This window comes from Staurois parvus, unplaced genomic scaffold, assembly GCF_062004578.1.
Source record: "Staurois parvus isolate SC_StPar_1 unplaced genomic scaffold, SC_StPar_1.0 ptg000096l, whole genome shotgun sequence".
Classification (NCBI taxonomy): domain Eukaryota; kingdom Metazoa; phylum Chordata; class Amphibia; order Anura; family Ranidae; genus Staurois; species Staurois parvus.
This window is the reverse complement of record NW_028317892.1, coordinates 958,766-982,347: the sequence shown is the minus strand read 5'-3', so window position 1 is coordinate 982,347 and position 23,582 is coordinate 958,766. Positions and strand designations below refer to the sequence as shown.

General features: G+C 40.8%; 1 protein-coding gene across 1 annotated transcript in view; it reads left to right on the top strand.

Moving 5' to 3' along the window:
• CERS1 (ceramide synthase 1) overlaps nucleotides 1-23,582 on the top strand; it is a 91,008-nt gene that overhangs the window by 54,992 nt on the left and 12,434 nt on the right. Inside the window, exons 4-5 of the mRNA XM_089670793.1 lie at nucleotides 5,384-5,545; nucleotides 5,653-5,800. Coding sequence (XP_089526919.1) covers nucleotides 5,384-5,545; nucleotides 5,653-5,800 — 310 coding nt within the window. The remainder of the gene's footprint in view (nucleotides 1-5,383; nucleotides 5,546-5,652; nucleotides 5,801-23,582) is intronic.

Below are 23,582 nucleotides of genomic sequence, written 5' to 3'. Positions count from 1 at the left end.
AGTTCCTCTCCCAAAGTGGAGGCAGAAGAACTCCTGGGGGTGATGAATGGCCCAGTGAAGATAATGAGCAAGCAAACATATCTGATTCCCAGGGCAGGATATTAGCTTTGCTCATAGAGGAAACTGGGGGACATTTACTAAAACTGGAGCACTCAAAAGCAAGTTCAGCTGTACATGTTAGCCAATCAGCTTCTAACCTTGGCTTGTTCAATTAAGCTTTGGCAATAAAACCTGAAAGCTGATTTGTTTTCTATGCAGAGCTGCACCAGATTTTGCCCCATGCAACTTTAGTAAATGACCCCCATTGTGACTTTGATTCACTACCCTGCAGGATGGCTTAGTAAGACACGTTTGGAATCAACATTGTGGAGTAAAGTGATGCACAATGTACTATTTAAATTTAATTTTTGCCTGGAGTTGGGCTTTAAATCTTTAAAATATAATCCATTAACCTCCCTGGCGGTATTCCCGAGTGTAGCTCGGGGTAAAGTTTCAGTACCACAAGCGGTAACCCCGAGCTACACTCGGGCTTACCATGCAGCGCTGCTCCGGGGTCTGTTCTTCACTTACCTTGTTCTGCGCTCTCGCGATGTCCCTCCTGCAGTGTCCTCTGCAATGTCCTCGGGCGGATGCCAGCATCTGTCTTCTGGGTTCCGTTCCCTGTGACGTCAGGACAAACGGGGACGGAACTGGCGGGAAATTTGAAAGTTGTAAAAGTGAGATTCACTCAATACACTAAAATCACATAGTAAAACATTACTGTATCAAACCATTTCACATACATTTTGTCCCTAGTGCTTTGTCCTGTGCCCTGCCTGCATTTTTACTGTTCTTTCTGCCTGGAAACTGAGAAACGTCCATGGTGTCCAAAAAGCGTCCCTTTAGTTCAAAAGCAGTTTTAGACCAGCTAGAGAACAGCGATAGTAAATTATAATCACTTGCAGAATTGAGTGATAATGATTCGTGGGGAAATTCGTCATCAGACACTGAAAACGACTTTGCTCAGTGATGTGCGAACTTGGCGTTATATTTCAAATTTCAGTTTTTTTGGTTTGATTCTATTATTTAATTAAATTTATTATTATTATATTATTATTTTTTATGATTATTTATTAAATTATAATTTATGATTTCGTGTTTCAAATTTTAACATACCCGGGATGTTTACTAGACTCTTGTTCGGACAGATTTCAGTGAGTTATTCCTAAAAATTACAGGCCTACAATAAAAAAAAATACATATTTCCATGCTAAAAAATGTACCACTTTGAGCACAGAAATATGGATATAATCAGACCGCTAGGGAGGTTAATAATTTTGTGCCAGTTTCTGATGCTGAAAGGGAAACCCCTAAACCATATTATAATTTTGATCCATAGACCTGCTCAGCTATGACAAGCTGAAAGGAAAAAAATGGCTATATACTTTATATATTTGTCTTTACTTGTGTATAATTGTAAGAGGTATGAGATTCAATTTGTCGTTTTCTAAAAATATTTTGGGGCAATGGTATACAGTATGGTCTGTTTAGGTACAACTCTACCTTTGAGATAGCGCCTGGAAAGTCAGTATGCCGCACAGTGACTTTCCAGCAGAGGCATATTGGTTATGCCCCTGGTTACCAGGTGTTGGAAATTGGATCTCCTGTCAGTCTTTTGTATTGAAGGGTGACAGCAGCTCCATTTGTTTTCATTAGAAGGGTGACAGCAGCTCCATTTGTTTTCATTAAACTCTGGTGATCAATACCAGTTCAGCGGAGGACAGGAAACTCTACTGCCAGTGCAGAGAAAACATGAACTGAAGTAGAGCAGTATATACTAGCGAGAGTGGTCATTTCGGAGTGTCAATGATGCAGTCAAAACAAGTATATGATTTCACTGAAAAATACAAAAGATGTGTTAACATTTACTTTCCCAGTATTGCCCATGTGTAAATTATCTATGGAGGCATGCAGATTTGTTTGTGAACAGGTTCAGGCTGGTGTGGGCAAACGCCCTGTGTTTGGGGTGTCGTTAACTTTCCACTGACACCCCCAGCTGATGGCAAGGGGAGTAAGATTGGAATGCGGTGCAAAAGCCGCATAGAAATGCAGCTTTCACGCACTACGTTCTAGTTTGAACGGGTTATTAAAAATTACGTTTCTTATTCAAACCGCAATGATTTAATTTTCTGTATATATAAATGCAATATGGAGACCTAGAGGCATTCTGTATACCGTTGGTTTATAAAACTCCCCCAGAAATGTAATTTCCTACTTGGGTGAAGGACTCTGCACTGAGATATGAGTCAGTCTAGGCATCCTCTGCACCAAATAGGCCATTCTTGGTGATATACTCCCTAAGGGTTAATCACTTCTAAAGGGATGCGGACACTGCAACTTTTCTCTTCAGAACCCTGAAAGTGTACCAGCTGATTGAAATGAATTAGTCACTCCCATTCAGGATCGGTATCAAAAGGACAAACAGCTTTTTTTTCAGAGCAGAAACAGATAGGAATCTGCAGCACAGATTGTTAAAAGCATTGCAATGTAGATTGGCTGCCCAAAGAGGTTAGCTTTTTCTCAACAAAAGTGGAGTTACTCTTTAAATTCCAGAAGCAACAAATAGGCAGTCCTAACAATATGCAGGCAACAAATGGGAAATTGTAACATAATGAGAGTTTCAAGTGAGAAATCATGACACTATATAGGCAACAAATGGACGATCTTGACAATGATCCACGATGATGATCACAATGACAGTAGCGAGATAGGAATTACAAATCTCATATTCCAGTCTCCTCTCCTTTGTGGAGCTAATAGTTCCAGTATAAATTCTAGGACATGTTGTTCCAAAAAGACTTAGAATTGTGTATCAGACTAAACAGAGCAGCCTAAGATAAGGACTCTTTTTCACTTCTCAGTCCTCTTTCAGAGGAACCTGTTAGTAAAAGCTGCTGTGTGGATGCACTAACCTGCTCCTATACTAGTCTGCTCCTCACTATGATAGAGTGGAAGGTCTCTCACTATTGACTTTCAGCCCTCTCTGGCAGGACGTCTTATAAATAGTGGGTGAAGCTTAGTGTGGTCAGAGTGTACATCACTGAGTGTAGGACAGTGGACTGTGTCCTTGGCTTCCTCCTTGTGGGCCTCCCTTGGAGTTTGGCTCATTTTCTAAGTGCCCCCCCCCCCCCCCCCCCGGCCATGAATGTAAGAACTTAGATTGGAACTTAGATCATGCCACTGAAGTTGGATAAAGACTTACTTTTTTTCTTGTTATTTTAGCTTATGAATGTAAGGCTGCATCATTGAACTGTACCTTTCAAACATTAGGTAAAAGGCATGGATGTTGTTTCTGACAGTAGTGACTTTATTCACAAGAGATGTCTAAGTGTAAGCATGTGAAGTGGCCTAGTGCACAGCTGTAGGTGGCTGGATGGATACGACCCACTGATGGGGTAGAACCTGGTTAGGCCAGTTGATGGTGGTTGTGGCCAGTGGAAAGAAGTGTCCAAAGAAGAAGTGTCCTGTCCTGAGTGAGGACACCTCAACATAGCTTTTCTATGTGGTAATACAACAAATAGAATGTATTTTATCCATGTTTTACACCGTGACCAGTTGGGATTTGTTGCAGCACCCTTTCCATCACATGGTCAATTTCAGTATGGTGTGCGAGAGGAATATACCTCAACCAAAACAGACAGCGGGTGACCTGAGTCCCTATGACCATGGACCTAGGTGCTCAGTGAGATTGTCGGAGCCATAGCCTGGAACCATGGAGTCAGAATACAAGGCCTTGCGAAAGTGTGATTCCTGACCACTAGAGGACAAGGGGGATGGTGCCTTGGGGTACAGCTCACCAACTGTACACATGGTGGGCAGGGCAGTAGTTTTGCGTGGGCTCAGGCAGGTGCAGTGCTAAGGAGAGCCCTGTACTTCTGCGGGCTCCTCAGTGGTGCAGTGATCTTGTAAGACTACAAGGTCCCTTCTTACACAGTGAGGAGCCAGAAGTGTGACTCCCTTCTGTACAGATCAGAATCTTGCATTTGAGCTTAGCGAGCTTCTGCAGTAGTAAATGAATTACATTATTTATATGTTAATTGTGTTAATTAAATATTTGTTAAAAAACATAGAACTTGCAATGCCGGAAGTTGGGCTTTAATGTATGCAGATTTTGTGACATGAGTGATCTAATTTACAGTAAGCCATACTAGCATGACCTGTTTTATCAGGGAGAAATGTGTCCATCCCTGCATTTCACAATTACTGTTTGTCTACGTCAGCATGGGATCACTACCTGATAATTAGGGATATAAAGCTGAGTTATAATTTTCTGTGAACTGCAGCACTTATATATTACATTCCATGTGACATTTAGGAACATGTGCAATGGTCTGACACAGAAGGCAAATATTTACAATGTGGCACCTTAAAATTTCTTCAACGACTTAAACAGCATATGATCACCTACGCTAGCCACATGGATACCTAATCAGCCCTCTCCTACAGTTTCAAGGAGGACTATACTGTGGGATAGAGAATAGATGTGTGAAGTCAATTGGCACCATTGTTGCTACTGAATCAGGACCTGTATAAAGGCATGTTATTGGCATGGCAAGCCCTTAAAAACTTAATGAGGCAATGATCAATCTACAATATGCAGGATAGTTATATATACAAAGTGATTAACATTTAATTTGGATCTGATCTATTGATCTCTATTCCATGTACTGAAAGCAAGCAGTATCTGCATAGATAACATTCTGGTGTTATCCATATACATATGCAGTAATTGCGTTTAGTTCAGTTGCCTACTGTGTTCACTGTAAATTTTCTACCTGTGTCACCAGACCCACATGAGATAAGCAAAAGACAGATCAGGTAACCATCTTCTCTGTTTTTCCTTACCCTTAAGCCTAGTACACACGATGAGAATGTCTAATGAATGATCATCGTTTTTCTTCTGCATGCTAGTCTCATATCAAAAACGCATAGGTTACTAGAGTAACGAAAATTCTTATAAGACAGGATACAACTTCCCGGAATGTATTGTTTTGTGTTGTACTGTATTCTTTTATGTCCGAGTATGCGTGATCTTGGTCACTCAATCTACTGATTAAATGAAAATCGTCCGTTCTGTTATCTTACGAAAAAAATGTTTGCGCTTGCCCTTTTGGATAATTTTGCATGAACTGTCACGATTGGCTCTCAAAACCTGTGTACTAATGATTAGATTATCGGACAGTCGCTCTTAAAATGGTTTTTTTTTCCATCTGATTTTCTCATCGTGTGTACAAGACATTACTAAGAAATCTGGCTACTTTCAGTCCATTTTAACTAAAACTGTACTGATAATGATAGTATGGTCACAGAAGATGACAATCTTATTTATCACCTGTTTTTATAGGTACCACAACATTGGGATTCTGGTCCTTTTTCATCATGACATTAATGACATAGTATTAGAATTTTCCAAACTAAACGTCTACTTCAAAACAAGAGGTGGAACCTACCACAGAGTCAACAGCATCATTACAGATATTGGATCTGTCTTATTTAGTGTGAGCTGGTAAGGTGATACATTTGTAACCTGTTGTATGTGTGACCTCAACATCAGCTGCTAAATATCTCATTATTTATATAGTTCTACATAGTGTCACATTCCTGTTCCTACAGGTTCTGGTTCCGACTCTACTGGTTTCCTATGAAAGTGCTTTATGTCACATGTTGTTCCAGCCTTGAGTCTAATCCAGACATCCCTTTTTATTTCTTCTTCAATGTTCTGCTATTTGCACTGACACTCATGAATATTTATTGGTTTCTGGTAAGTACGCAACTTTGTGACAGTTGCTTACACATCTTGCAGTTATCTAATGTCTCAAAACAAAACATTAATGTTGCATGTTTCTAGCCGATTGTATTAAAGTGGACCTGAGCTGAAAAAAATTTCGATTTTTTATACTCACCATAAAATCCTTGTATCTGAGTTCATTGTTGGACACAGCTTTCTCTGTTCTTCATGATTGGGTTATACTACCATCTGCAGGAGAACTCAGCCTAGGGGCAGCTTCTGCTGGTGACAATGTCCCCTTGTAGAATGTGCTGTGCTTTGGGTTTAATTGATTTTTAATGAAGGACAGTTAGATGTTAAAATAAGGGTTTATGAAGAGTCAGTCTATTCCACAGCTTGCATATTTATTCTCACTATACCTCTCATACACACAATCACACTATGCCTCCGTCTATTCTTGGAACACTTCCATCAGGTGGGTCCCAGCAAATCATATTCATGCTTGTGAGACTAATGAAGGCTTGTCAAACAAGTCATCCAAAAGGTATTCATTGTCCATTGTTCCATCCTTGTGATCTCCAAAGGTGGTAGACACAGGATGAGAAAGTTTTGCTTTCAGCTGGCCCCAGTAACAGCTATGTTTCCCAGGAGTTATAGTGGATAACTATTTAGGTGGCTTCGTCCAGAAGATCAATCAGTGACACTGCTCCTCTAGCCTTAGATGGTTTGTTACCTCTACATGCAGTCTGTTCACACTCTAAAATCATACAGTATGTCACTTGTACAGTACATCAAAGTTGCATGGTGATCAACACCCCTCACGTTCTGAAGATCTCAATTAGTGAACAACTAGGAACAAAAGTAGGAAAACACTCCAACACTCCAACATGGAAAACAGCCAACAGAGGTGTGGGTCCATCAATGAACTCAGAGAAAAGTATTTTACTGGGAGTAAAAAAAAAATTCTATTTTCCGTTTCCTTCATTGATGGACACAACTTTCTATATTATTTATAACTGGGATGTCAAAAAGGAGTGCCTATAGAGAAGAGCACAATACCACTAACTTGTAAACAACTCTTCACCAAGGTGAGAATGTTACACCAGCACCTGAAGGATCTTGCATCCAAAACTAGAACCTGAAGATATAACATCAACCTTGTAAAACGTGGTAAAGTTAAGAGTAGATAACCAGGTAGTTGCTTGCAGATCTGTGAAACAGATGCCTCGTAGAGTAAAGCTCACAAGGCACCTACAGCCTTAGGGGAAAGGGCCATAATTAGAAACTGAGGTTTCACATGTAGATGGCATAACCCTGAAATAAAGTCTGGTGAACTCAACAAAACCTGGTGGCCAAAGAGTCCAGCTGGTCTTTCTGTGACCCAAGAGTGACCACAAAGAAGGTATTCCTCTGGTGAAAGGAGGCTGCTGCTTTCAAATAGAAATGAACACATATCCTTTAATAAATACTACCCTAGAAGATTATTTATCTTTTATTAAATACTACTCTATGAGATTACTTGCCTTCTGGCATACACTGATTCTTTACTGAGGGAGAGCTGTATGCCATTCTGAGGAAGAGATCCATAGAGAGGAAGGATACCAGCAGGGAGCTGAATCAGGATCCTGAGATAACAAGCATTTATGACCTTCCTTTTAAATAAGGGTCATAGATCTGTGTTGAGTTCATTGGTGTGGCACATGTGGTGGAGCACTGAAATAACCAAATAGGAGGAAAATATATTACTAAGCACTACATCAAGCACTTTATTATTCATCGTATGGTGTGGGACATTATAATACAGAATTTTGCACTTTTAGGTTTTATATATATATATATATATATATATATATATATATATGTTAAAGGATTGGTATAATGCATGTTATTGTTTACCATTTGCGGATAGATGTACTTGTAGGGTGTAGTTTTCCATCATTTTGCAGGTGCATAATTAAAAAATGTAAATTATATATTTTTTTTTTTTTTGCCCCCTGCACACATGCTAATGCTAATTCATGCATAGTGTGTACACATGTTAAGTATCACCACAAAAACAATAATTCTAGGACCATCATTCACAGTTAACTCTAAATTGATAACCTTAATGGCTTTTGAAGTGTAGTTTATGGACAATTTTGGATACCGTCATTTTTTACCATTTTGCGGGTGCAAACAATTTTAATTCCTCACATGTTTTGTATTTATTTACTCGATGCAACCCTAACATGTTTGATATCTATTTATTCAATGCACCCCATCTTTTACGTTTTCCAAAAATTGGATATTATATTGTACTTGTATTTAATAAAATTAATTTTTGTGTATTCTTTCCAAAAGATATAGTTTTGATAATAAGTTATGCAAACATTGTGCACCATAAAAATTGTAACTGCCACCATTTTGTTCTACAGGGTCTCTGCTTTCATGATTGGTGGTTTAGTGTAATTTTCAAGCAAAAAGTGCAGATTTTAACATTTGTGTAAAAAAAAAAAAAAAAAAAAAAAAAAAAAAGTAGAAAGTAGTAGGAAAGTAGAAAAGTGGTTAAACAAGAATTATCACTACAACTTGAAAATAATTTGTAACTCCCTCAGGACCCGGTGCATGTAGCATTCAGTCCTGTTTAGAGCTGTGCTAGTGTTTGGAAATGATTACTAACTACTTATTAATCATAACCCATTATTACCACTGTCATTGATGGCTTTAGCTCCACCCTGGCCAAAAAGTCAAAATATGGGTGTTCCCATGGAGAGCCACCGCCTCTCCTCTGTGCTGTGTGTTTCCAGTGTAGAGTAACATGCCCATGGATTACTTTATTACAGGCTCGTTACTCAGTGCCTGTCAACAGGTAATCCACATACAAGAAGTACAGTAAACAGAGAAAAAGTGTAATGCAGATTGGTGAACTGTACTTGGGTGCTATACTGTTATGTTCTATAATGACATCGATCTTGTTATTGAACACAAAAAAAGATCAGGGTCCACTCTGCAATACATTACATGGCTTTACTGACTAGAGCTGTATTGCTCTGAACTTCTGGTGTTTTGGCTACACTAGAATTTAGGAAATTAATTATGTAAGGGGGGAATACCACCTGGCATAAATGCCCCATAATTTTAAGCATTCTTGCTCAAAGTGGAAAACTCCTTTTATATTTTCAGCTGTTAGCCCTGTGGCTCTTACCACTTTCCAGTGAATAGATGAACTTGAATTAAGGCTGCCATAGATGGACCGAATTTCTTTTGCTTGATTCACATAGAGTGTTGACAGGGGAAACCCTCCTGTGGAGCTATTGTGTTCTTGTTCATGCCAAATACAGGGCAATCTCAGAAGAAAACCTGTTATGCAGGCTATAGACGGGCCATTTATCGGCCGAATTTTCAGCTGATAAACAAAATAAATCGGTCGGCCCCGTTGCTGATGCTGCCACCAATGATTTTCCAGCATGACCGATGAACGGCGTGAATATTGGCCGATTTTTCGTGCGGACAAAAATTCGGCCGATAAACAACCCATCTATGGCCGGCATTAGAGTCTGCAAACAACTTGAGACTGGGGCGAAGGTTCACCTTTCAGCAGGACAATGACCCTAAACATACAGCCAGAGCTACAATGGAATGGTTTGGATCAGGTATGTCAGACTGTGGCAGCACCCAAATATTGCAGAGTTCCCCTTTAAACTTTAACATTTCTAGCAGACTCTTCTTGCAAAGCAAGGTTTTCAGCTCATTTTCGCCCTCCCTTATTTCCTGTAAAGTAATGTGTACCAGCCTGTAGCTAGCACCCTTATATGTAGCTGAAATTCAAGGCCATATACTGCCCAGTTTAGAAAGCCATTTGAATGTACAGAAAGTGAAATAGGAAAAATATGCATTGTGACATAATTGTTAATATGCATACTCTGTGAGATGCTTTTGAAGCCACTTCGCTTTGCAGACATGAGTCTGGCTAAGGGCTCGTTCACACTTGGCTGTTTTACCAACGCTTGCCAAACGCCCCTAGAGCGTTTGGCAAGCGTTGGTCCGGCGTTTACGAAGCATTTTTTAACGCTCGGCAAACGCTGCACGCGTGGTTTAGCGGAAGTTGCTAGGTGTTTGCAGAGCGTTAAAAATGCCCCACAAACGCCTATAATGCAGTTTGAATGGTGTTACCGCTTGCAACCGCATCGCAAACGCCGGCCGGACATTTGCGGAGCAGCACCATAGACTAGAATAGGAGGCTTCAATGCCTCCTGACTCGACCAGAGGCGTCTGTTTTGCCGCGACGCAAATGCTCCCGTTAGAACAGCACCATGTGCTGTAATGTGCAGAATTGGCAGAGGCGTTTGGGAAGCGGTAAAAACGCTTCCCAAACGCCTCTCTGCTGCCTGCACACAACGCTAGTGTGAACATAGCCTAAGTCTTAACCAGCGCTGGTTAAATAAAAGGTTTGTTTTCCTCGAGTGCGTGTCTGGAGTTTGCCTGGTATCCCCAAAGTTGCCTCTACAAAACTGACAGCCTTCCAGCTGTTGTGAAACTACAAGTCCCATCATGCCTCTACATTTGTGAGTCATGCTTGTAACTGTCAATTTTGCAATGCCTCATTGGACTTGTAGTTTGGCAACAGCTGGAGGGCTACCAGTTTGCCACCCGTGGTCTTGATGGAGGGGGACAGATTCCCTTCCATTTTTTTCAGTGGACCGGAATGGATTGGAGGTAGGCAGATGTAAATGGAAAGAAGTCAGTTTACACCCGCCAGTCCATCGGGATACATGGACCATCTGATCGGGATCGCTTGAAAAAGTGACAGGGCGACCTGATCGGATTGCCCATAGGAAAATGTTCCTTAACTGCAGCAGAGAAAATCAGGTCATCTGCACTATCAGACAGAGCTGTGTAAATCTCCAGACTGGACAGACAAATACAAATCCTTTTGCCAGCTACTATAGATGTTGGGTCAAGCTCAAGTATTAGGGCTCATGTACACAGGACGTTTGGAAAACACTTCTGAACAATGGAAACTGACTGCTGGAAAACATAGGTTAAAAAACATCTGTTACCGCATTTATGCACATTTGCATTTAGAAGCGTTTTTTAATGATAACATCAGGATACCTTCCAAAACTCCCAGAATGCACTGAAAAACAGTAAAAAAATAACTATTTCAGACATTGTAAGAGAAATAGAGAAAGCAGAAACAGAGAGATCAGTATGTGTTGAGATTACCTGTCTTTTCTGGTTGTATTCACTATGGATCCCATGACTGGGGTATTGCCTATAGCTCAGCTTCTATGACACCAACCACACTTCTATAACCACCACCCACACCTACCTAACATAATCATAAAAAACACAATACACTTTGGAATTTAAATGGCCATAGCAGCCAGTTTATTTAAATAACATCAATACCAAATACTACATACATTTTTTTATTGTATGTAAAAAACCATAACAAAAATTTACCATAAATGATAGATTTTTGAAGGCACTGAAAACGAAATACCCGGCTGTATCTGATACCATTTTACAAATTAAGGCCCCCAGCCGCACATACATTGGCTCGGGGACAACTCCTTCCTGAATCACCATCCGATACAGCCCCACCAATCCAATAACCCATTCCTGCTGCGCCTATTAGGGAAGGTACACCCATACCAAAGACGGGCCCAACCCTATTTTAAACGGTTTACCATCCCCGCCTTCAAAAAACCCTGATACCTCTGCCCCCTGCTATGACAATACTCAAAAAAGAAAAATTCCCCCCAAAGCAAAGCACACCATTTCAGCATCCTGAACCGCAAAAACAGAGCAGCAGTAACTGCCCAACTAAAACCAGAAAAAGTGGGATGGTGGAAGAAGCTCCTCCAACGCTACCCGTGCTGGGAATAGTGATAAAGGAATACCACCTCCCACAAAACCCCTCTCCAGCCTGGCTTGATCCCTCCCCACCACACCCCATGATCCTCTAATAAGGTAAGGCTGTCAATATTCAAACATGACCCCACTTAACCCTTTCTCACCCACAGCCCTGCTTCAGCAAACCCAGTCATGCAGGCCTTTCACTAATGCTGTGCATAAGTTACTGGCCTGATGCTTCATGAGCATAATGCAGCGCGTTCTACCATTTTTTCCTTCACGCAAAACCTGCAACTGACTGCGCTGCTGTACTAGGTCCATTTGAAGACATGGAAAACGCTTTGCATGCATTTCTGATGATGAAAAAAGGCTCTGGACAGCACTTGGATATGGAACTGTTAAAAAAACGCTTCTAAATGCAAACGCTTATAAATGCGGATAGCCTCGTTTACACATGTTTACAAGCGTTTGGCGTTTGAAATGCTGATAAAATCTACTCCTGAATGTAAGTTTGGTGCGTTCAAAAAAACGACTGTAAACTCAACTGCCTGTAAACGACATAGTCTACATGGACACATAGGAAAACATTAGGGAGAGTTCAGGGGCTGCTGAAAAAAAACGCAGAAAAGTTCCTGAACGTGAGTTTGTCAGCTGCAGTGTACATGAGCCCTTACAGAAGTGGAAGGGGGTACTTTTCACAAAAAGGTACCCCCCCAAAAAACAAAACATTTTTTGTTAGAGGAAGAGGGAAGAAAAGGGATGAGCTGTACTTTCAGTTTAAGTGAAGGTCCGCTTTAAAGTTGCTGTAAAGTATAATGGAAACAGAAGTAAAAGCAGAAACAATTTTTGTTGCATTGTCAAATGAAGTCAATATGAAAGACTTGGGTGTTTAACCTCCCTAGCGGTATTCCCGAGTGTAGCTCGGGGTAAAATGTCAGTGCCACAAGCGGTAACCCCGAGCTACACTCGGGCTTACCATGCGGCGCTGCATAGGGAGTCCCTGCAGAGCTTACCTTGTCCTTTGCTCCCACGATGTGTCCCCTGCAGCGTCCCCGGCCATCTCTGCCGGCATCCGGCTTCTGTGTTCCGGTCCCTGTGACGTCGGGACGTACGGGCGCCACCGGCGGCGGGAAATTTGAAAATGTTTAAAAATGTCATTTTTTTCCAAACATATTTTACATAGCAAAACATTGCTGTTTCAACCCATTTCACATACATTTTGTCCCTAGTGCTTTGTCCTGTGCCTTGCCTGCATTTTGTCTGTTCTTTCTGCCTGGAAACTGAGAAAAGTCCATGGCGTCCAAAAAGTGTCCCTTCAGGTCAAAAGCGGGTTTAGACCAGCTAGAGAACAGCGATAGTAAATCAGAAATTCGTCATCAAACAGTGAAAACGATTTTGCAACTTTGCTCAGCAATGTGTGAACTTGGCGCTCTATTTCAAATTTCAGTGTTTTTGGTTTGATTATATTATTGAATTAAATGTATTATTATTATATTATTATTTTTTAGGATTATTTATTAAATTATAATTTATGATTTTGTGTTTCAAATTTTATCATACCCGGGATGTTTAATAGACTCTTGTTCGGACAGATTTCAGTGAGTTATTCCTAAAAATTACAGCCTACAATAAAAAAACTACATATTTCCATGCAAAATAATGGTACCGCTTTCAGCACCAAAAATCTGAAATAATCAGACCACTAGGGAGGTTAAAAAATATGAGAGAGACTTCTGGGATAATAATAATAATAATAATAAAAAAAAAAAAAAAAGTTCACTGTTGTAACACTGTAACTGCTTATCCCATACTTGCGCTCCTTTCCTTGTCATTTCCTGTCTAGTTGTCTACAACTGTCAGTGAAGTCAGGGTGTAGTAGATTCCATGGTATTCCAAAGGACTTCTGCTCTGCAGTTATAGGAGACTGAAGTGAAAGGTCACAAAGTGGAATTTTAATAAACAATAGAATGATGTAATCATGGATGTTTAAATATTACAGTGAGGTTATATGTAGTGTTGTTTATGTAGAGTACCCGTAAATCTGCATTTGGGTGCAACAGCTAATAATATTCATTGTGTGGAACTGTTACTTTGTTATACATTGAAGGTCTTCTTTCTTTGTATACTCCCTCATTTAACAATGAATGTTTTGTCATGTGTTTGGCAAGTACTGCTGACTGTTGATTTCAGCATGTGGGAAACAGCCATATATCAATGCACAATGTGCGCTGGCTGAAAAAAGAAGCAGTGAGACTTCTTTAATCTACAGTTGCTGGATATTTCAAGTTCCTGTGGTTATTATTTTGGGGAGAAGGGAGTGGGTTATGGAGGTTTTTAGGTCTAGGAGAATTTGGTGATTATTATTTGGGTGGCTGGAGATCATGGGTAGCTATCAGCTTGCAGCTGTTCATCTATAGAGCCTGCCTATAATCACACATGTCATCAGTTAGAGTCAAAGCAGAACAAAACCCTCCTATCCTTTATCGCCAAGGAAGCTTCCATCTTAGCCTTTGTTTGATCTGCAGATGCTATGGCGCTGCACATGTGATGAGCAATGACAGTCGAGTTGATAGCACCAGCAAATGCTAGTTATCATTCACAGCATTCCTTGAATGTAACTGTTTTGGGAAGCAGCTAAATCAATGGATTTAGTTCTGCTGTAAAGTGGTTGTAAAGGTTGAAGGTGTTTTACCTTTATGTATTCTGTGTGCAGTCCCCCCCCCAATACATATCTGAGCCCGATGTGCACAAAAGCAGCAGCCCTCTTGACTCTCTCCCTCCTCATTGGCTCAGAAACAGCAGCAGGAGCCATTTGTTCCCTCTGTTGTCAATCACATCCAGTGAGGAGGAAGCGGGGAATGAGGCTGAGCGCACTGTGTGTGTCAATGGACACACAGAGTAAGGCTTGAGAGTGAGCACACATGAGTGCCCCCATAGCAAGCAGCTTGCTATGGGGGAACTCAGCAAAGGTAGGAGCCAGTAGCGTCGCTGGGGGACACGAAAGATCGGGGCTGCTGTGTGCAAAACCTTTACACAGAGCAGGTAAGTATAACATGTTTATTAAAAAAAATAAAAATGTACCTTTAATATCACCTTAAAGTGGAGTTCCACTCACCCTGTTAAAAATTAAAAGTCGGGGCGTGGCCGGCCGCAGAAGGAGATGGCCGCATAGTACAGGAGCATTCACAGTGGCTCACGGCGACGAGGGACAGAGTTGACATCTCCCTCCCTGTCTGGCACCTGTCCAAATACCCGATCGGTAACATGCGGAAGCGCAGGATCAAAAAGTAAAGGAGTTCTTCACTCGGGCGGGCAGCCCCTCTCCCTCACCACAGCCATATATGGCAGAGGAGATTCAGCGCTCACGCCGACAGCCTCCTAGCCCTGCAATACCTGCAGGTACTACACCTGCTGGCAGTCCTCCACAATTAAAACAGCGCTGCTCCCTGGATCCACAGCTGACTGGTGAGCATGCCACGGATTCATTTTCTCATACCACATTTCTAATACCACAGAGTTTGTTGAGCGTTTGGAAGATTACCCTGCTGAAAATATGCCTCTAACTGCCGCTGTCATGAAGGATATGCTTGTTACTCTTAAAGGTTCCTTGCACAAGGACATGATGAGTTTTGTGACACGGGTGAATGCAGAGATTGAACAGCTGGGTGAGCGGGTCAATCATGTGGAAACTAAGATGGGTGAATTTGCGACTGCTCACAACGAATTGGTGGACGCACACAATGATGCGGAAGAGGAATTGAAAGCATTGAGATCAAAAATGGTGGATCCTGAGGATCGCTCACGCAGGAATAATGTTAAGTTTCGGCGGGTGAGCGAAACGGTCCCTGCCGCTGACCTGAGACTGTATATTCAGCAGTTAATTACAGCTTTATTGCCGAGTCTGTCTGAAAGGGATGTGATTGTGGATAGAGTGCATAGACTGTCGAAACCTTCCTTTCTCCCTGACCATGTCCCCAGGGATGTCATCGCTAGAATCCACTTTTACCATGCAAAGGAGTCGCTGATGGCGTTTGCGAGAACGCACAATCTTTTACCGGCGCCGTATAGTGGGATATCTTTGTTCGCTGACCTCTCCCAGTATACCATTCTTGCCCGTAAAAAATTAATTTCTTTCACAAAGTTACTCCATAATAACAATATAAAATACCAATGGGGATTCCCCACAAAATTGCTGATATCTAAGGATAACCGCACACTGACTGTCACCTCAGAATTAGACGGATTTCAGCTTGCGCAGAAATGGGGGATTGTACCCGAAGAAGGGGATATGTCGACCGATAAATCCTCCCCTAGAAAAGTTTCTTCTGACTGGGACAGAGTAGCAGAATGAGGCGCTATTTAGCAGTGTTGTGTGATGATAGGGCCGAGGGTGGGCTCCGCCTCTAGTCCAGCACCGCGTTTATTTGGCGGGTGTGTTTGCTCGCGGATCCCGGAAGTTACCCCCAACTTGTTGCAGTGATTTGGTTCAACTGCTCTATCTTAATGTGTGTTGTTTTTATTGTTTATTTTCAATTTTATTTTCTCTCTATTATTTCTGATCTTCTTAACAGAGTATCGACAACTGTTTTATCTCAGGAATTCTTATAGGTCATTGAATTGTCTATGCTGCCGGCGCTGTCTGTGCATCTGCTCAAGGGAGAGTTGGTACTTGTTAGTGGTTTTGTACATGCTAACATTGATGCGCTGCTAATATCTTTCAGGCCACTAGATGGCGAACATGTCATATCTATTTTGTATGCTTTAAAATGGTACTGAATGTTGTATTTACTAATGCCCATGGCCTTAACAACCCATTTAAATGCAGTATGTTGTGGAAGGAGGCAAAGAATCTACATGGGGATGTCCTTTGTGTGCAAGAAACTCATTTCTCCGCACTTAAGGCCCCACGCTCTTCCCATAAATTGTTCCCCCATGTGTTTACAGCTAATAGCCCCCAGAAAAAATGTGGGGTCCTGATTGCTATTAAACAGTCCGTAGCATTCTCTCTTCTTTCCCTGGAGAGAGATAGGAAGGGCAGGTTTTTATTAATGGTGTGCAAACTTAATAACACTCTTTACACAATTGTGAACCTTTATGCTCCCAACACTAACCAAATTTAGTTTTTTAATTCACTACGGAAAAAAGTTTAAAAAAATCAGAAAGGCTATCTACTTTATTGTGGCGATTTCAATGCTATTGCCCATAGATCATTGGATGTTTTGGGGCAGTCACGGGGAGTGCGGTGTTCGATGGCGTTGTCCCTTCGGGAGTCCAATCTCTATGTTCCCTGGAGGTGTCTCCATTATTCAGAGAAATACTTTACGTATTACTCGTCCCCGCATAAATCCTATTCGAGAATAGATTATTTCCTGACTGATCTACAACTTCTTCAACAAATCACCAAAGCGACCATTCATCCTATGATGTGGTCAGACCACGCGCCCATATCCCAAGGTATAAAAGAGAATTTAAAGTTTTTACCGATATTCCTGTGGCACAATGACTCCTCTATGTTCCTCAACCCTAGTAGCCGTGCTCATATCTATAAATCATTACAGGAGTACTTCACTGTGAATGCCTCTTCAGACACGGATGTATTTAACGTGTGGTGTGCACATAAGGCCATGTGCCAAGGTGTGCTGCTCCAGTTGGCTTCCAGGGAGAAGTGCAGACAGGGTGCTCTGTTGGATATTTTAGCTAAGATCACTGGTTTGGAATCCCAACATAAGCAGAGTCTGTCAGCTACAGTGCTACAGGAGTTACAGACTCATAGATTAGCCCTTAGGGAACTTTTCTTACTCCAACATGAAAAATATCTTCGAAGGGCCAAGGCTACTTACTATACCCAGGGTAATAAGGCCGGTAGGCTGTTGGCATCTTTCATTATTACTAAACAGGCGAAAGACAAAATCCCTTCTATGATAGATCCCATATCGCTGAAAAAAGTCTTCCATCCTAACAAAATTGCTGAGGCATTTCGAGCCTACTACGCTCAATTGTACAATCTCAAAGATGACCCAAATACTCATCAACCTACCCCTGCTCTTATTGAGACCTTTTTTTGAGAGTCTCTCTTTACCTAGGCTGGATCAGTCTAGGTTGGAGATTCTGAACCAACCTATATCAGATAGTGAGGTGAGAACCGCCATCAAAGCGTTGCCAACGGGGAAATTGTCAGGGGCAGACGGGTTCACTGCAGAATATTATAAGGAATTTTAAGACATCTTATTGCCCCATCTTAAAAGAGTCCTAGAGGCAGCCAGTACGGTGACCCTTCCCCCTGAGATGTTGAAAGCAATTATAGTTACTTTACCAAAACCAGGTAAATCCCCAGATTGTCCTCAACATTTTCACCCCATATCCTTACTGAATACAGATCTAAAAATCTATGCTAAAATCCTTGCTACTAGATTATTACCAGTGACCCCTTCGCTTATCCAATCAGACCAAGTGGGTTTTGTGAAAGGTAGGCAGGCAGCGGATGGTACACGTAGAGTGCTTAATTTGTTACGAATCACTGAACTCCGTAACTCGCAAACTGTATTCTTGGCCCTGGATGCTGGGAAGGTGTTTGATAGAGTTCATTGGCGATATCTTGACTCTACTCTTGGCAACTTTGGTGTGCATGGGTACATTAAATCAGCTATTACGGCATTATACACTGTGCCATCTGCGCAAGTTTTTACTTCCAATGCTATGTTGGATCCTATATCAATTACCAACGGGACTAGACAGGAATGTCCTCTTTCCCCTATCATTTTCTCTTTAGTGATTGAACTTTTGGCGACAGCTATTAGATTGAACCCCTTGATCTCCGGTATACAGACTGCACAGATGGCTCACGAGATCGCTCTATTTGCGGATGATGTTATCCTCACTGTGACGGACCCCTTGACTTCCCTGACAACAATTTCTTCCACTTTGGATACGTTTAGCAAGGTTTCCTACTACAAACTCAATATTACAAAATCTTGTGCGCTTCCTATAGGTGTAACGAGGAAAGTTTTACAATGCCTGCAGGATAGGTTCCCGTATAGCTGGTCCTCTAAAAGTCTAGACTACTTGGGTATTCGTGTATCCTTTCCCTCTTCTAACATGTTTAGGAATAATTACGAGACACTGCTTCAGGCACTTTTAAGGGAGTTGGTGGCCGTTGGAAAAACAGAGCTCTCCTGGTTGGGTAGATTAGTGGCCTTTAAGATGCTGATCCTGCCTAAACTCCTATACTTTTTCAGAACAATTCCTATCATCATTCCCCACTCATACTTCCGTAAAGTAGATGTTGCACTGAGAAAATATATTTGGATTGGGAGGAAACCTAGAATTCCGTTTTCCTCTCTCATTAAACACAAATCTAAGGGGGCCTCCCTGTAATATCCACCTATTACTATGCAGCATTATTGGATCAACTCCAGCATTGGTTTCTTCAATCGGATAAGTTATGGGTACAAATAGAGAGGAGTACAGTCCTGGCTCAAGACCTCCAGGCATTATTATTTGCAAAAGTTATCACTCCGAAGTTAATACGTACCTATCTTCCTTCGATCTCAGCAACTTTGGAGGCATGGCTAATGGGTCTATCTAAATCTACTCCAGCTTTCCCCAAAATAAGGCGGGTCTTACCATTGGCAACCTATGACCATATCATCCCTAACCTTAATACGAAGCCTATGAGAGATGCAGGTTTTTATACTATTTCGGATATCACTACTCTGCAGTCCAAGGGAAGCCTTTATCCATACTTCCAGATCCGAGCTTATCTTGGTGCCACTTCCAATGCATGGGTGGAGGTGGATTCAAAGATCTGGCAAGCTCTGACAAACCCATGGGGACTGAAGAAGGGTATATCGTGGTTCTACAAATTTTTGCAACATGATTCAGATAACTCTGTGTTAACGTGTGTGGGTAAATGGGAGAGAGATCTGCATAGATCGTTTACTCCAGAGGATTGGCAAGCGGCCTCGTCCTGTAATATCAGTCTTTAAAAATGCACTAATTATTAGGACAACTCCCTAAAAATTCTACATCGCAGCTATCTAACCCCATTTAGACTTTCAAAAGTTTATCCTGATGCATCTCCTTCCTGTTGGAGGAATTGTGGTGGTATTGGCACTTTGCTACATGTATTGTGGGAATGTGGATATATCCGGAATTTCTGGAAAGATGTGTTTAATTTGATTTCTCGGGTGTCCAAAGTATACACAACTCCTAATTCCCATTTGGCGTTGTTAAATCTTACGTTGAATGTATTTTCAATCCAGTCCCGCACAGTGGTCGCTCACATTTTATTCGCAGCCCGATTAACTCTTACTAAAGCATGGAAATCCACAGTTCAAACTGCATCCAAACCGCATATACGTATGTGAATCAGTACTTATGCTGCACCACTTGATATCCTTGTATTTGTTAGAGTCAGAGTCAAATTAACCAATTTACTCAGTCTAGGTTGTGGAAGCGATTATCAAATGGAACTGTGGACTAGACACTAGAATAAGTCGTTAAAATGATTACAAAAAACACAAAACTCACATTTTCCAGCTTCTTTACAAAAAAAAACTGTAACCTTTTATTATTGGCAGGTTTCAGGTCACTTTATATAAGGAATGAGCTCTGTGAATTGTATTCTTGGTGTTTATGAGATGTTGCAGAGAAGATCTGTGTACTTAGGGACATACACATTGGAGTTCATTTCCTAAAGACAAATTGACAGTTCACTTTGCAGAGTTTTTTTTTTGTTCCTTTTGCTTATTGAAGGTGAAGACAATCCACAAGGAAAATTTAAAAAAGAAACTTTATTTTTTGCTTGCACATGATTGGATAATGAAAGTCATCAGAGCTATAGTTTATTCAGTAAGCTAAGGAAAAGTGAACAGCCTATTTGCCTTTGGGAAATCAACCCCATTTAGTTAAAACCATGAAAGAACTCTGTTGCCTCTTGTAAACTAACAGCTGACACTAGTGTATGCTGTGCATAAGCCAGAATTCCTTCTAATTAAAATTGGTACTCTTGGACCTTGTAAAGTCCTCAGGCCTGAATGATGTCTAGGGGCTCAAATTCAACCTTCATACTCCTGCACTAAACCATGGAGATAGTGCAGTAAGTCAAAGCACTGCCTCTGATTGTCCAGTACTATCTTACATACAATGCAAATATGACAGATTCTTTGTGCCTACTGCAATCTGTCCTAATATCAGTCAAAGGGATGGTTGTCCATCCAGTCAAAGCTGATACTTTTCCCAGACCCCTTAATCCGTCTCTGGAAAGAGCACGCAAAAGTAGGAAATTGATATACAGACAGAAGGCACTTTCTCAAGAAATGTTGTGGTTATTGCTTTTATACTGTATAAGCTAACTTACATAAACTGATATTTTTAAGGGGTCTGATTAAATTTTTTCACACAGGAGTTACACAACTTTAATCCTGCATGAATCCATTTTTAAAAAGGTGAGGATCTTGGGTCAAAGTTGTGTGACAAAAATTATGAATAGACCCCTAAGTGTTTCAGTTGTCCAAATCTACTTTAGTATAGCTGTGCCGCATGATATTTGCAATAATGAGAATGGGTATTTTTGAACACACTTATTTCATTTTTTTCCATAATAATTTTTAGTAAACATTTTCAAGGAAGACATGAAAACTGCAGTACGGTTTACATAGGTAACTTCAGAGACATACAGTGCTGTGAGAAAATATTTGCCCCCTTCCTGATTTGTTTGTTTTTTTGCATATTTGTCACACTTAAATGATTCAGATCATAAAACAAAATTTAAGATCACACAAAGATAACCCGAGTAAATACAAAATGCAGTTTTTAAATGATGATTTCATTTATTAAAGGAAAAATGCTGTTCAATCCTGCCTGGCCTTATCTGAAAAAGTAATTGCCTCCTAAAGTTAACAATTGGTTGTGCCACTCTTGGTGGCAACAACTGCAGTCAAGCATTTGTGATAACTGGCAATGAGTCTTTCACATCACTATGGGGGAATTTTGGCCCACTCTTCTTTGCCGAATTTTTTTAATTTAGCCACACTGGAAGGTTTTCCAGCATGAATGGACTTTTTAAGGTCATGCCACAGCATCTCAATCAGATTTAAGTCTGGACTTTGACTAGGCCGCTCCAAAACCTTAATTTTTTTTTTTGAGCCATTCAGAGGTGGACTTGCTGGTGTCTTTCAAATCATTGTCCTTCTGCATAACCCAAGTGCGCTTGAGCTGGAGATCACAAACTGATGGCCAGACATTCTCCTTCAGGATTTTCTGGCAGAGCGCAGAATTCATGGTTTCATCAGTTATGGCAAGTTGTCTAGGTCCTAAAGCTGCAAAGCAGTCCCAGACCATCACACTTCCACTACAATGTTTGACTGTTGGTATGTTCTTTTTATGGAATGGTGTGTTCGTTTTACCTCAATGTAACGGGACACACACCCTCCACAGAATATTTGGCCAAAAGTCTTGAGGATAATCAAGATGCTTTTTGGCAAATGTGAGCCAAGCCTTTGTGTTCATTTTGGTCAGCAGTGGCTTTCGCCTTGGAACTCTCCCATGCATGCCATTTTTGCCCAGTCTCATTCTTATTGTTAAATCATGAACACTGATCTTAAGTGAGGCAAGTGAGGCCTACAGTTCTTTAGATGTTGTTCTGGGTTCTTTTATGACCTCCTGGATGAGTTGTCGTGCTCTTGGAGTAATTTTGGTGAGCCGGCCACTCCTGGGAAGGTTCACTACTGTTCCAAGTTTTCTCCATTTGTGAATAATAGCTGACTGTGGTTCACTGGAGTCTTAAAGACTTAGAAATGGCTTTGTAACACTTTCCACACTGATACATGTCAATTACTTTGTTTCTCTTCTGTTCTTGAATTGTGTGATTTCTTGATTCAACAGGTCTGTCAATAATTACGCCTGGGTGGGGCAAGTGAAATTTAACTTGGCTTTCCCAAAAATGTGGATAATCAAAGTTTGATCAAAATTAGCAAGTGGGGGGCAGTTACTTTTTCACATAGGGCCAGGCAGGTTTGGACAGCTTTTTTCCCGTAATAAATTAAATCATTGTTTAAAAACTGCATTTTGTTTTTACTCCGCTTATCTTTGTGTAATATTAAGATTTGTTTGATTATCTGAATCATTTAAGTGTGACAAATTTGCAAAAAAAACAGGAAGGGGGCAAATACTTTTTCACAGCACTGTAGAAGAAAAGCCAATAAGATGAAACATACCTTAATATCTTACATAGTCAGGTTGAAAAAAGACACTTGTCCACCTACTTCAACCAATTAAAAAATAAAACCTCAATATATCTTATCCAATACCCAGAGTTGATCCAGAGTAAAGCAAAAAAAAAAACTCCAATAATGCATGGTCCAATTCGCTCCAGTGGGGGAAAAAAATTTCCTTCCAGATCCCCCTGGAGACATTTGGATATTCCCTGGATCAACTATCCCTGGCATCTAAAAATTAGTGTCCAGTTATATTTTGTGCATTTAGGAATTCATTCAGCTGTTTTATAAAACAATCCACTAAGCTGGCCAGAACTAGTTTTTGAGGGAATCTATTCCAAATTTTCACAGCTCCTGTTGTAAAAAAGCCTTTTCAAATGTGAAGGTTAAATCTCTTTTCCTCCAGACATAAAGAATGCCCCTTTTGTCCTCTGTAATGACCTGAAACTGCATAATTTTACACCAAGTTCACTATACCATCTATATATTTATACATGTTGACCATATCCCCCTTAATCTCCTCTTCTCAAGAGAGAATAAATTCAGTTCCTCTAATCTTTCCTCTTAGCTGAGCTTCTCCATGCCTCTTATCAGTTTTGTTGCCCTTCTCTGCACTTTCTCCAGTTCTCCGATATCCTTTTTGTGAACCTGTGCCCAAAACTGATTTGCATATTCCAAATGAGGTCTTACTAATGATTTGTACAGGGCAAAAATTCTCTCTCTCTCTCTCTCTCTCTCTCTGCAATCTATACCTCTTTTAA